Genomic DNA, 15,679 nt, shown 5'->3' with positions numbered 1-15,679 from the left:
AAGCTGGAACTGATGCTGGACATAGAGGCTCTAATAACCATATCGAAAAGTTATTTATGATCTATAACCTTTGTGTCATCCTCATAATTCGCTGCAAGTTTAAAACTTCCCATCACATCAGGTGGAAGTGAATTCGTATTATCGCAGTCCTTATCTCAGAGGAATTTTTATTGTTCTACCTTTCATAGAAACCAATTCTGTCTAAAAACGACGCGTCCTATCCATTCAGTTCCCGATAATTTCGTATGGATATTTGGGTATGGATCAGGAAGGCGATAAGAGATATATATCCAAAGTATCAGAGCTGTCGATGCGTTTTCGCTCAACGAAATTATTGCTCAGTTTGTGTGGAACCTTTCGCGAAATGTAGTGTGTCTGAAGTTGGTTTTGGAGGTGGCTCAAAGGCCCCGGAGGCTGGCGTGGAGCATGTAAGAACATCTTGGTTGTAGAGACCCTATCGATGTGGGTCAAGAACGGTTGGATAGCACAGATAACGTATAATGTGAGTCAGTGATGTTTATTTTATTTTTAAGGTCCATACAGATTTTTGGAGGACTTGATTATATCAGTAGTAGGTCGAAATATGTGAAATACTAAGTGACATAGAAAATAGAACGCCTAGAATTAATGAACTTGTTAGGAGTTATTATTTGGAGAACGTTTGTTTAAGTAAGGATAAGACACTATCAGTTCTTCAACCATATCTACAGAATTGTTTGGTTTCACAGAAAAATATAAGTACCTGCTTGATAATTGTGTTTTTTAGCTACATTTCGCCTTTTATCGTCGTACAATAAGCTTCTGGGGAGCTGCTTTAGTATGTTTATCGTATAACACATGTTTGGACATGTTTTATGGAGAGGCACGTGTAATACACTGTTGGAGTTATAGTATTATGGCTATTGCTTATTAAAGTATCGATGTTCACCAGATTCAACATTACTGATTTTCATTTTACATCAAGGAGGTAGTGGAACCACATGTTTTGTTTTATATTATTACGATCTACTACCAACTTTTCCATCAAGATAATTCACGACCACAGCCAGAACTTCCTTGGCTCATTTTGAAGCCAATCAGGTGGATTTGCTGTATTGCCTACTTTGATCTCCTGAACTCAGAGTCAGGGTAGATTGTAGTTTGTTTTGAGGGGCTGAACTCCAACTTTGAATGATGGGGGACACAATAGATCTTAAGGTCACAGTGAAACGCCAACCCCTTTAAAATCTAGTATCTAGAAGAGGTGTTTTGTAAGTGAAAGCTTTACAGAGAAGAAAATGCTCAAAAATTTCCCCTGGAATATCCTCTAGACCAGTTGAAAATTTTCGAAATAGACAAGTACGCAACATTCATATCATCCATCCTTCCATAAGTTGAGGTTAACAACTAATGAAATATCGGAGTTACAGGGAAACACCTTTTATTTTATAGATCATTAACTGAATGTTTAGTGATATATACATGGTTAGTCTTTGACTCGTACAAACATTTTAACAGAAGAATCACCCTATAGTCTAGGTGGGTATTAAGGTATTTTCAGCAAATCAGAAATACTTAGTGTTCATGATGAATGAAGGTTCAATTTTAATGGAAATGAATATTTCAGAAAAGAAGGAACAGATTTCGAAAGTTTTTTTGTTAGGTTTCAGAAAGACTTCTCTCAATTCCAGTTATAAGTGTTTTTTCAAAGGGGTTGAAAAATTTTCTCTGCAGAAAAAATGGACCCATTAGAGAAGGTTCTAACACTCATATTTTTATGACTTTCAATGTGACCCACGGTATAATTTGGACAGTGTAAAAAGTGTTCGAAGAGGAAGCTCAGAAAATAATGAACAAATGTTCAATCCACAACCATTCTCGTTTCTTGATACGACTACTTGCATCGACCGCAATAGTCGTCGTTACGGAACGCACCCTTCCCGAGCGAATCGCGAATTCTGTGACTCCGGTAAATCCCCGGATCGCTTCGTAACGAAATAACACTTTATACGCACAAATAGGTACATACATATCATGAAATTGTGTTATAAGCGGATCAAGTGAGCGCTTTTTTGATTTGCGCAACTGCGTCGCTTCTATCGCACCTGTAGTGGACCGTGATCGGGGTGGGGGGTTTTCCAAAGCCTACTATAATCCATTGTATTATCACGTCGGCTGTGCACCGTCGAACACCGTTGACAGATATACGCACGCTTTTCAACTGGCGCGCGTACCTAGCCGCACTGTATAAAAAAAAACGCGCGCGCGAATTTTTTTTTCGCCGATGTTCCCTGTGACCCGCGGCAACGACCACGTTTCGGTCGCGAGTGTTATCATCAGGTTGGCGGGGGTGGTTCGGGGTCCGTTGACCACGGTCGCTGAGTGAGTGTGGTTGAAGAGTTTTTTTTTTTTTTGATGGTTCGTTTGGTTCGCGAACTTCCGGCGATAAGGACCAGGAAGTGCGAAAGGATAAGTGTGTTGAATTTTCGACGTTGTCTAGGATGCTTCTGAGTGATGCTCACCGCGGCATTACTCGCCTCTGATCTACTGGATGCACCCTAATGTGTAAGTGAGTAAATTCTCGCGGGAATACTCCCCCTGCTATTTTGAAATTTTTTGCGAAACGAAAAACAACAACTGGTTATGATATGGAAAAAAAAGAAAAAAAAAATTTAAAAAAGTTACTTAGTGGCAAAAATAAATTGAAAAAAAACACGAAAACATAAATTTACATCCTTACTCACAAAAATATAACGAAAATCTACGATATTTGTAGCAGCAAAATTCAAAAATAATTCTAAAACTTTTTCTGATGCACTAAAATTTGAATAATATATAATTTTCACTTTTGAATTGAATTGTCGGTGGCAATTCAAATGGAGAAAAATCAATCAATTTCTCAAAAATTCAGTATTCATAAATATCTCATAAAGCAATAATAAAAATGATACTAATAAAAATAATTACAATCAAGGAAAACAAAAAACTGAAAAAATTATTCACTATTAATTATTATTCTGAGCATAAAAAATTTCGTTAATTTTAATCTTCAAACAAGACGACACAAAAAATTTCAGCAAAAATTATCAAATATTTCAATATCCAGAATATACATTGAACTCACCTATTCTGATTATCGTCTTCTTTACATTCATAATAAAACAATTTTCAAAAACAGGAACTTGGAATTAATTCTCATAAAATGTTACAAACAAATAAATTACATTTGAATTTGTCGAAATATCAAAAATCCGAAATTTTATGAATTAATAGAAAAAAAAAATTAAAAACATGAATATGCATCAATGCTAATCCAGAATAAATTCAGAAAATATACCATGGAATTTTACGATTCTGATAATATTTGTATATCTTCTAAAATGTTTGAATAAATATTGTGTTTTTCGAGAAAAAAAGAAAAATAGTTTTTAATTCTTCAAAAAAAAATGCATAATGATATTAAACAAAAGTCAAACTTCATTAAAATTTTCCATTATATATTTTCTCATTATGATAAAGATATGCATGATTTTTTCCTTTTCCGTCAAAATATAAAATAATCCTTTTTCCACACAAAAAATTATATTATATTTCCAATCGAATGAATAAAATAAAACCACCAACCAAGTCGACACATTGAATCCACTTATCCAACATTGTATCTCAATACCAAATTAAAACTGTTTTAGCTGCGCCTTCACCATTAGAATTAAAATTATATTTTTTCCCCTGGCGGAAAGCATTCCAAATTACAATAAAACGATATCTGGTCGTTTATTTACCAACACTTCGATTCCATGAGGTCGATATTTAAATACCCGACGGGTTTTAAAGTATCTCCCATGATATCTAGAGAGCGTCAACTAGGATATAAAAAATACGAAAAGGCTTTTATCAAAATACGCTCATTCCCAACCGAGTTCTCTGTAATCTGAAATGCTCTTCAGTTCATTTAGTCGAAATTACTTACTTCAAAGACATTAGAGAGAATGAAAAGGAGATAATTTCAACACTTCAGACCATTTTTACATTTTAAAATTGAAGTATTTCAATTATGTTGCAAAGATCACAAAAGCTACATTTTAATTATTTTTCTGCTCACAAAGGTATAAATAGATGTTACAACACTCTATGAGCTGAGCTATAATTCACGAATTTTCAACAGTATATTTAAGAGAAAATAATATATTCAACCATAAAGATTCACATTCAATAGTGTTAATTATCAAGGTAATGTTGATTAGATATAATTTTGTTGGATGAGTCTCAAGAATTCACGGTGTCATGTGTTATATCTATTCATTTTCTGAAGGTGATTGAAAGTTGAAATTCATTATGAAATCTGTACGGGGATTGGAATTTTTTATTTCAATTTTTTCCTTTTTTAGAGGAATTTATAATATGCTGCTCACCTCAGTGAATGCTTTTGTTCACTAAGTACAATTTTTATTGATTCTATTTCATCATTAACCATTTTAACTTATGGAACATTATTGGTCAGAAAAAGAACAAGGTATAAGTTTTATCATATCAATTTTTAAGTAGATTAAATATCGAAAATTTCAAATATCAATCTTAATTATTCTAAACTAGATTTAAACTTCATCCCCCAAAACGTTCAGGTTTGTTTTAGTAGGTGCAGATTTCATTTAGGAGGGTGCGCTTTGAGATACCCTCTCTTGAAAACAGTCCAAGCAGTTATACCTAAATCACCTCCTGAAGAAAAACGTCGATAATCTTATCACGAAAAAGCCGGTAGACGTCATTGATCGAGGTAGCTTGTGTACAAATCCAAAACAGGAAATAATTAACTTTTCTAACATATCGATTTTTCAGCTCGCGTGCTTCAAATTATCCTGCTTCTTTTCCGCATCAGAACGAAAATGCTTAACGAATGTGTGAACGTAGTTTAGCTGACGTTACAAGGACTCATCGATACACCGCTCATTCCAAATTGAAATGTGAAAAATTAAGTCTAAGAGAGATTCTGGAGATAAATCTGTGTACTACTCCTCTCAAGCATAACCAAGATATTAGCATTATAATTAATGATCAATATTGTTCCATATACGGAGTTAGTAAAAAGTAAGGAACAAAATTGACGTCTATTTTTGTCTAGTGCAAGTCCAAAAACATGGATCCAATGAAATAGGTATAGAAAGGACATTTCATTCTTTAGGAAGCTCAAATTTCGAAATAATGTCACTGAGATCCTGAGGATGAGTATTGTGTAGAAAAAAACTCGGTTTGTGATATACAGGGTGTTCCGAAATTCCTCTTCTTTTCACTAGATACAAAAACTGCAAAATCTTGATTTTTTTTAATGGAACACCATACTTTTCAACTGATATTTTCAGAGAAAAGCAAAATACGCATCTAATGATGTATCATGTTCCCATACGAAGCCCCGTGGTTTCGGAAATAAAGTAAAATTTCTATCAAAGTGGGAGTTTTCAGCGTACGACTTCTGTTGCTACCGTAGAATTACTGTCACGTTAATTTCGTGACATTCTAAAATCAGTGAAAGCTGGACTGAAAGTGTTCTTTATTTTATCTGAAGATATCAGATGAAAAAAAGGGTGTTCCATATGAAAAAAAAAAAACTTCCGCCGTTTTTGTAACGAGGAATTTCAGTACACCCTGTATATAACATACCAAATTTTTTTCTACACTAGGCTCACCTTCAGGATCTCAGTGACCTATTTTCAAAATTTCAGTTTTCTAAAATAAAAAATGTACTTTCTATGCCTATTTAAGTGGATCCATATTTTTGGCAATTTTTTGTGAACAACCGTTAATATCTCCGAAAATATCTGGAATGGGGATAGAGAAGTACTCAACAAAAATACTCAGATGGGGATAGAGAAGCGAAAAAAGTTTTGATATATAGGGTGTCCCATAAACCTTAGTACCAAAATTTTCAGAACAATCCTGTAATCCGTTCTTCTTGAACGACTAATAGGCCACCCACCTATATACCTTGTATATTACACTATTAATAATAAAGAGATGAATTGAACTTCAAAACTCTCGAATTGAAAATTACAATAAGATGGAAATAAAAATATAATAAACAGTGATTTTTACGATAATTTTTTCATTTCGTCGTGGACTAGTCTCAGCCCCAGAGCTAACAGTCCCTTCGGAGAGGAATGAGTTACCAATTTTGAGAATCATCTAGACACGCCTATCCATAACTTACGGACACGACTCTCATCAGTTAATTTGAAGCCGCTCTTGGGCAGAAGAATAATTGAATTTTCATTAAGGGGTGTTTCACGGACGGGAGGAGGTAGCAAGATGGGGTGGGTTCGGGGTATGGTTCGTATCAGAAATTAAAGGGCTTCGAATTCAACGTGCCCGGGGATTATACGGTTTATAATCTTAATTAGTGCTGCAAATAGGGGGCGCAGAACGCTGTTAGAGATATGTAGGGGACGAATTTTAAAAGTTCAGGAGAGAGGGGGGTTAAAATTGAAAGGATTGGATTCCGTTCATTTCTTGCTTTTAAGATTACAAGGTCAGTCTTTGACTCGTACGAATGTGTCAATAGTAGATTCCTGAGGTCGAAAGAAACACTTTTTTCCTATACCATTTTTCCCGATCCGGTCCTGATTGAAAGATATAGCCATTTTAAGTTTTTATAATGAGCTGAGGACCAAAGAATATAATAATCAATTCTGTTTAAAAAGAAACTGAAGAAGTTGCAAGTAAAAGGAGCTTGAAAGTTGATTATGAAACTAGGAATTAAAAGTGAAACTAAAAGAAGCTTCAAATTAAAGACAATTCACAATTGAATGAATATAATTTCGATGCGTTGATAACGATGAACTCTTGTATGAAGTTGCACCTTTTTTTAAAGTAAACTTCACGATGATCTTGTTGAACTGAAATTCGGTTTATTGAGTGACCCATTTCCGAAACATCAACCCATAAAAACCAACCACAGTAGCCCCCTCATCGTCTAATCAAGCAGCAAAGTACAGCTGCCCCTTTTTCAATTAATTCTTAATCGAAGAATCCGACTGCTATTAAGGAAACATTTAAGTCCAAATCAGCCTATCTTCACCAACCTCTCAGATAACGTTATAACATGACGGACACACCGAAAACGCGTCCACCAAGTTAAAGGGTTGAGAATCAATAAAATACGAATAGTATAGAAAGATCCGAAAATGCGATAGACACCGATTTGAATCGATACGTGCCTAATTAAAATTTAAATTTATTCTTTTCATACGGGCGCTTCGTTGTCCTCCCCTTGTTGGATCAAAGGGTGGTCTGGGGCTGCTTGTCGTAAAATAAAGAATTTAGCTCTGGTTCGGGAAAAAACCTCTGCTGGATGGTGCTAGGGGGGGCATTGTTATTGTTAAAAGTATACGTTATGTATTTGAAGCGTGTCTAGCTATTGTACGTTGCGTTTCATAGTTTGAATATTACGCTCAAATAACTTCATTCGTTGGGGATAACTTTTTTCAAGGTGGTTTTAGGGTGCGAAACCAACATGTGATGATCGGAAGTTCATATATGTGAGGTGCACCACAATTTTTTATGGGGTGAATGAGTTTTTATTCGAAAATATTCACGGATTATTCAGGAACAAGAGTTTAAACAGTTAACAAGTGAAGGACTACATCTTATTAAACAAGACAATGAAAATTTTCTGAATTTTAACCCAGATTTTTACAGATATACAGGATGAGTCTTCGAATCGTTGAAAGAAACACTTTTTTCCTTTACTATCTATCTGATGAATCTGTAAAAAGAAGTATTCTTCACATGAAAGCATGAATCTGTTAAAATATTTTTTCGAGTCAAAGACTCACTGTATAGAGTGAGTTTCTTTATGTTTTTACTTACTGATTAGAGGTCGTAGATCACGAAAATGCAAATTGATTTTCTGTAGGATGAGTACTTTCGGAAAAAAATCACTTTTAGAGGAAAATTTCGAAAAAATAGGTCAATTTTGAGCAGCTGTAGCAGACAGAAAAACAGCACTGGACATGAGCTGATTTTTTTGGTGATAGATTGGTTCTTTTCAAATAGCAAAAACCAATTTTCATCGATCTACCGCGAATGGTTGAGATTTTATGGATTTTTCCGCGAAGGTCCAAAATTTCCGATTTACTATGGACCCTAACTTAAAAACTAATCCTTTCAGCAAAATTCTGTTTGCATATTCGTAATCTACGCCCTCGATTTAGTAAATACTCAAATTTTGGTGGAAATCGGAGAGATCGAAAATTTTTCAAATTTTTCCATACATATATGTATGGAAAAATTGCGATTTTTTGAAAAAAATTTTTGGTGTCCGATCAAAACCAAATTCATACCATACATTGATTCGAGGGTGTAGAACACGAATATGCAAACAGATATTTTTTAAAAAATTTATTTTTCAAGTTATGAATGATGAAAAATCGGAAATTTTGGACCTTCACAGAAAAAATCATAAAATCCGAACTGTTCGCGATAGATTAATAAAGAGTGGTTATTTTTTTTCGCAAAGAACCAATCTAACTTCAAAAAAATCAGCTTATGTCCAGTGTCTGTTTTCTGGCTGCTACAGCTCCTCAAAGTTGACCAATTTTTCCGAAATTTTCCACTAAAAGTCATTTATTTTCCAAAATACTGATCCTACAAAAAAACTAAATGCATATTCGTGATCTACGACATCGAATTAATGAGTGAAATGATTCGGGTCGATATATGTAGATGAATAAATAAAAAAATTTCGGAGTTAAAAAAAAAAAATTTTTTTTTCATTCTTGCGAATGAAATGGAATTTCGGATACTCTATTCGGCACGATTGAAATTGAATTTCCATGGACTAGAGGACGAGACGATCAACAATTTGAGTCGACTTACTCCATTTTAACACATTCGTGTGATAACTAAGGTATGCGGATATTTTCCAATTGTTTTTCGGCTTGCGATAAGATTGTTACACCTTGAATGTTTCGCTTATACCGAAAATGTATAGAGTCCAACGAAACAATGAACGAATTGATACAAATTCTTTCAGATATGATCGGAGAAAACGTTTCATATTGTATACCTATGTAATTTTTTTTGGTTCGTTAGGTATGTTTCAGCCATTCATTTATAATTATTTTCCCTTAAGCTTCTTGATTCACTATTAACCATAGGGTACTCAATAAACTGGACTTTCAAATGAATTAAAGCTATTTCAATAACAGTACCTATTTATTTTCATAAAATAAGCTCGCGAATATTCAAAAAGACACATTATAAACACGAGATACCTTTTAACACCATCAAATTAATTGAATCATCAATATATTAAGCTATTATTGCTAAGAAATTCGGCGTCTCTAATTCAAAACCAGACGAAATGCATAATCAAATGTTTGTTGGCACCGTATGAATTTAATAATTCTATGCATACATTAAGAAAAAGACCTCCAAGTATCCCATCTCAGGAATGAAGGATACTGATTCATCAATCAACGTTTTAATTCAGTCAAACATGATCGTATACATTAGTAGAATAAAACGAAACTTTCATCCTAGTGTGTCTTTATTGAATTTCCCTAATTAATGCCGATGCACATCATTTTTCGTATGAATATTAATTATTTAAATTTGCCACCATAAGAATAGGCATTCGAGAGTTGTAAAATTCGGCCAATGCTTGAATTAAATAGGTACATAACTCATTTACAATCTTGTACAAAAGGACACGGAAAATACTTCCATGCACAGACTGCATTGAAATTCAATCAGTTTCACAATTTTCTTGAATATAACATATACATATCTATACACTTCATTTGTTCACTAGTAAACAAGCTCATCTTCAGTTCAAATTTATGGCATATTTCTCTCTTTTCAATGGGTTAACCAAACTTCCAACGTATACATAAGATGGAAGGTAGAATGAAAGTTATTATAGTTACCTTTGCTCAAATAAAGAATTTTTGGTCTGATATATTAGATTTCGAACCTCCAGGGAACTTTTTTGAACCAAGTGGAAGCTCCCCAGGGTGTTTATTTTATACCTAGGGTATTTCTTCCACTTCCACAGCAGTTAGCCGGCAATTGATCAAAGGCGAACATGTTATTTGTCAAACACGAAAGGTGTAGCAACTTTTTTTCACATCACGGAGGACTTTATGGTCCTTCTGTTACCCATACATTTAGTTGTTCATCAATGGAGGGGTAGCTTGTAAATAGTGAATTTTTGTGGGGGTATTTGTGTGAGAAGCACGTTGAATTAAAGCGATTTGATCATGTTGGAATTCTTATTGAAGATGAGAATGTTACTCTTCCAATGCCAAGCACTCAAAGTGGAAGAAATATCTTTGACAGTTCCAACATGGGATGAAACGTCCACGAAGCTTCTTGAACCTTTTATTGCTCCAATATCCATAATATTATTCCACCTGAGACCATTTAGTTTCATACAATCGCCAGAAAAATATATCCCGAGCTCTAAAATCGTAAATTTGGTTGGGTAAATCAAATTTCAATCGTTTTATAATCATGCACACCTCGCCGACAAATGGTGTTTACCGAAGGAGTATTTTCTACAGATGTAAACGTCGCATACGCTAGTTTTATATCATCTCGACCCTCGCTCACGGCGCACAAATCAGACAGGCATTTAGCACATAACTTTTATTACATTCAATAAGTAACATGTTGAATGTTGCGCCACACACGTTTTATCTGTTATTAAATATTATGGTGGAATCCCATAATCTTCCCAGGACAATAAATCTCCTGGATATGGGGGATTGGCCTGTGAACTGGATGTTTACGGCTTTTTAATGTGGCAGAAATGGAGGGACCTTATGGTTTTACTTCTATGGCGCTTGAATCTGGTTCTTTCGATGGACTGAGGTTAGGACGATGTCGATGGAGACAGTTTTTCAATTCAGAAATATAAAGCACCTATTTTTGATAGGTTAAGAATGAGAATATGCTTGATTTACTTCGTAGGAGACTGTTGCAAGCTTCAGAAGAGGTAAATTTTCCAAGGAGGTGAAGATCCAACGTGAAGGACCAGTTTCTGTATATCATAATGAGAAGGGATGATAAAAACATGACCCAATTAAATCGTCAACGTTTTTTTACGGTGGTCATTTGAAAAGCCCCAACTACAGGGTGTGGCAGAGTCGGAGGGTCGGTGGGCAAGGACTCTTCGTGTTCCTTAGGGTCTGTGGTTTCAGTCTGCACCAGGATTTAGACTGGCAATGCATCAGGGCATTGGCGAGTGAAAAAATAAAAGGCATCGAATGGATTCGACGTGTCGTAGTGAGCGAAAATTGGCTTCCAACTCGGATTGCCTCAGAGGGCGAGGCATTTTTCGAGATTCAATTCAAAAATTGCCTCTGAGGTGAAAAAAGGGGTTGCCAGCAATGGTAAATGCTCAGGATGATCTATTTTCGACGAAATCTTGATATTATGCACGTTTTCCGAGGATTATGATGCACGTATGATGAAGAAATGTCTAATTGGGGTTCTCTCCTTACTCCACACCTATCTCAACTGAAAATAAACTTATTTTTCCATCGAAAAGAACGGGAGTCTTCACGGAAATGCCACATAGGAAGGTAACAACCACCTCCGCATCTGTCGGACCACCGGGTATAACTCAATTCCTCCGCGTTGATGGTGTTGTCGAACCCTGAAGAAATACCTGCAGTATTTATTCGCCTTCTATTAACTGAAAGTGCAAGATGAATGTGCCGTTAAACAATCAGATTCTTCTGGCTTTCAGAGCACAATGGTCAATAATACGGCCTCTAGAAACTCAGGAACCGACTCCTGAACACGTATTGTTTCTGCCTGTTTCACAGGCGGGTGTTCACATGATGGCCGTTAATTAGTTAAATACACCGTGTGGAACTGGGCTTTCTAATGGGTGGAAGATGAGAGGAATTCCTTGCGTTATCTGCCGACTGAGGCTTGGACGTTTGGTAACGGTTTTTCACTGGAACATTTTGTGTGAGCTTCGAAATAAAAACCACATGCAGAGGGACCAACAAATATTTAACACTTCGATTTCAAGGGAGATGCTCTTTGCATCCCTGTAACTGCAACCCCCTAATACTTTCGTGATTAGTTCATCAAATGATCGAAATGGGCACTTTTTACTTCCATGCAGCAATATAACTTTTGTTGAAAACGTTCATGTACATTACTCAAGATTTCTGGTGTAATTTGACGCCATTTATTAATGAACAGAGTTCGTCAAATCATCCTGGGTAGCGTAAATCTTGGATTTCAGGTGATCCCATAGAAAAATGTCCAGTGGAGCCAGATCAGGTGATCTGGGTGGCCACTCAATATCTTCCCATCTTCCAATCAAGGCTTGAGGAGGATTTTCATCTAAGAACTGATGCATCGGTTGAAAAAATGAGTTGATTCTTGTTGGAAAATGATCGTTTCATGGTCTTCTGAATTCTCCAATACTTTCACGAGGGCTGGATAAATATCGTTCTCCAATAGATCTAAGAGAATTTGGCCAGTGAGATTACCGGGTATAAAAAAAGAGTCGGTTATGTGATTTCCATAAAAACGCGCCCAAACATTTAATTTTTAGGGAAGCTGAGTATGCACCTCACGTTAATCATTTCACTGACCACTTCTTCACAAAACTAGGGTCATCCTCATTCAGTTCCTGAACCAATCTTATCTTGTAAGGATGGAATATATGTTGTTTAAGGATTCTCATGATTGTTGAGCATGGAATACCCGATAAATCGAACAAATTCCTAGTACTAAAGATCGCATTCATTGCTACATGACCCAAGACAGCCACGTCCCTTCCTTCGTTTCTTCAATGCACCCTCTTTTCGTTCCCGACTGAACCAGTACCGTCAAATTCGACAACCATATTTCACGGAAACCAGAAATATCCAGAAAATTCCAGAGATATTCAATAGGTATCCCAATTATCTAGAAAACTTTGTTTGCTTTTTGACATCTGGTCACGTAACCCACATATTTATAAAAACAACATGGCACAATCAGGTCGAATTTTCGAGAATAGTGTAAACGTGAAATTGGAGCATCAGATTCCATCCAATAATTGTTTCTATTCAAGGTAAATGTTTGTCGACGCATCTAAAAATGAAAACATGTAAATACCAGGTCGGGCATAACTAGGAAAAGTCTACGTGACGGACCTACCGTCACGACAAACGTTGCTCAGACATTGTATATTTTATTTAGTAGTCGAATTTGCTTCGTACGTAGATTTCATTCATATCAAGTACTATGGGAACAGTAGTCGTTACTCAAATTGATTGATAAGTCTGACAGAGAAGGATGGAGGTGAATATAAAGAGATTCGTTGGATGAGGGAAACTTTTGAGACGTTTTAGGATGTCTGGGCATCTTTTCAAGTTTTCAAAGAGTGAAATGGATGTTTTGAGGTCAAAATTTGTAACTGTAGTACCAACAAGATTAAAAGTACATCCAATTTCGAATCAAACCAAGATTTTCGGCTTAAACCAAGATTTAATCGAAAACTCCTAGTTGAAAACCAAGAATCTTTTCCGTTCATCGATGTGTACTAAGTACTAACTCTAGTTTCAAAAATTGACACCAGATAAACGCACCGAAAGGGAAACCTGGCATGGGATCGGAAAAATACCCTTATCTGACGAGAAAAAATTTAAAAACTCCAAAACTGCTGAATCTATTCCAACCAAAATCGATAGGTTTCATCAAACTTCAGATTAGCACCAATGAGTGAAATTTCACATCTACTGATTCATTATTGGTAACTGTAGCGTACAACAATTTCCTTTTCAAATTTGAATATCCTAAGAACCATTTTTCTGATTTTCACCGAAATCTACTTGCTTTTGAGCATCATAGATCCTGCTAATCTTGCCAAATTTGAGTAGGATAGATGAAAAAGTTCAACAAACTGGGGTTCTAGGAAACTCGGGAGCTTGAAAATTGAAAATCATGTAATAATGTTAGCAAGCAACGCACCTTCTACTCTGGCTAACAACAATACCATAATCGAATCTTCCAACTAATTGGTGAAGAACAATAGTTACGATAAATCCGTGTAGCGCAAGCTACTGTTGCAGTCATCTGATACTATGTTACCAGAGTATGAGTAGACCACTCAGCGTCCAAATATTTGCTGCATTTTTTTCAAAACTAGATTTATCAGATTCCATTTATGTTATTTTGATTTGCTAACATCTATGCAGGTGAAATTCAATTGTGCTCAAGGTCACTGAAGACATCAGCGTGGTGTCATCCAGAAACTAACGGTATGGTTTTCTGTTGAGAGACTCAGGAAAAAAAGAAGCTATTGAGCATTTTATCTAGTGATCAATAGTTTTTCTTTCCATCGATTTTCTACGCTCGATCGCTATGCAACGCGAAACACGCAATTTGACCCAAGAGGAATGTGTCCAAGCGGTAGTTTTGCGAGAAGAAGGGTGGACATACACAAGAATTGCAGAAAGGTTTGGAGTTTCCCATACAAGTGTGTCCAGAATGTTGCAGCGATTCAGTAACGGGTAACAACTGCCATTCAAGAACGTTACTTGAGAGTTTCTTCGTTGAGACAACGGTTTGCAACCGATCGCCTCCTACAAATTCAGCTTGAGCAAACTCATGAGGTGCAAATTAGCACTCAGACAATAAGAAATCGCCTCAGAGAATATGATTTAAGGCCTCGTGTCGCGGCAAGAGGCCCAGCTCTTACCCCAGCCCATCGAAGGGCGCGTTTGGATTTTGCGAGAGAGCATATCCATTGGGAAGAGGCCGATTGGGAAAGAGTTCTCTTCACAGATGAGTCTAGATTCTGCCTCTACCATTGTGATCGACGTTCCCTTGTATACAGACGTCCACATGAAAGATATGCTTAGTGCAATTTCCTGAATACTACTGGTTTCGGGAGAGGATCGATTATGGTATGAGGTGGAATATCTTTGACTGCTCGCACAGACCCAGTGGTCGTTGATAATGGAGCTATAAATGCTGATAAGTATATGAGGAACATTCTTGAAGAGCATGTAGTGCCATTTGCCTCATACATTGGTGAAAATTTCATTTTTATGGACGATAATGCCAGACCCCATCGTGCGCGCATCGTTCAGGAGTACCTTGAAGAGGTTGAAGTCTCTCGAATGGAATGGCCAGCAAGAAGTCCAAATCTCAATCCGATTGAGCAGGTTTGGGACAATCTCAATAGAAGGCTGAGAAGTTCAGAAAATTATCCAGCTACTCTCAATGACTTAGGAATCCAACTCGGAGAAATCTGGGAAGGATTAGATCAGAACATTTTAAGATCACTCATTTTGAGTATGAACCGTCGTTGCCGAGCTGTAATTAACGCAAGGGGTGGAAATACCAAGTATTAAATCACTTATCAGCATTTCAGTATTTTGAAAATTGTTCATTTCTCTACTTTCACATAAGATTCGGTGAAATCCTGAATTTTTCTTCCATTTAATTTGTCTTGTTTCGTTCAAAACCTTCCCGAGAGAACATGAAAAATAAGTTATAAATTCAATGTAGAGTTAACTTTCATTAAAATTGAGATTTTCAGAATGTGCGTTAATTTTTTTGCGTAGTGTATTTCGAAAGGCCAACTTTTCTAGTATTAAATGCTGTAATTTTATCGAGCTGGGTGCAACCGTTCGCTCTTGACGATTTTTTAACTCTGCCCATGTTTTTGGGAGGATATTGATCGCTATTT

General features: G+C 36.1%; 1 protein-coding gene across 4 annotated transcripts in view; it reads left to right on the top strand.

Annotated features, from left to right (window-relative positions):
- Nucleotides 1–15,679, top strand: part of LOC123318685 — a 78,232-nt gene that overhangs the window by 33,319 nt on the left and 29,234 nt on the right. Inside the window, exon 1 of one of the 4 annotated variants that reach the window (XM_044905374.1) lies at nucleotides 261–502. The exons of 1 other annotated variant lie outside the window; for it this stretch is intronic. In XM_044905374.1, the coding sequence (XP_044761309.1) occupies nucleotides 501–502 (2 nt within the window). In that variant the 5' untranslated portion in view covers nucleotides 261–500. Of the gene's footprint in view, nucleotides 1–260; nucleotides 503–2,143; nucleotides 2,549–15,679 lie in introns of those variants that run through there. 2 more of the 4 variants (XM_044905372.1, XM_044905371.1) reach the window with 2 other exon arrangements.

The sequence above is a fragment of the Coccinella septempunctata genome, chromosome 8 (genome assembly GCF_907165205.1).
Source record: "Coccinella septempunctata chromosome 8, icCocSept1.1, whole genome shotgun sequence".
Taxonomy (NCBI): domain Eukaryota; kingdom Metazoa; phylum Arthropoda; class Insecta; order Coleoptera; family Coccinellidae; genus Coccinella; species Coccinella septempunctata.
This window is presented reverse-complemented; position numbering and strand designations above follow the sequence as displayed.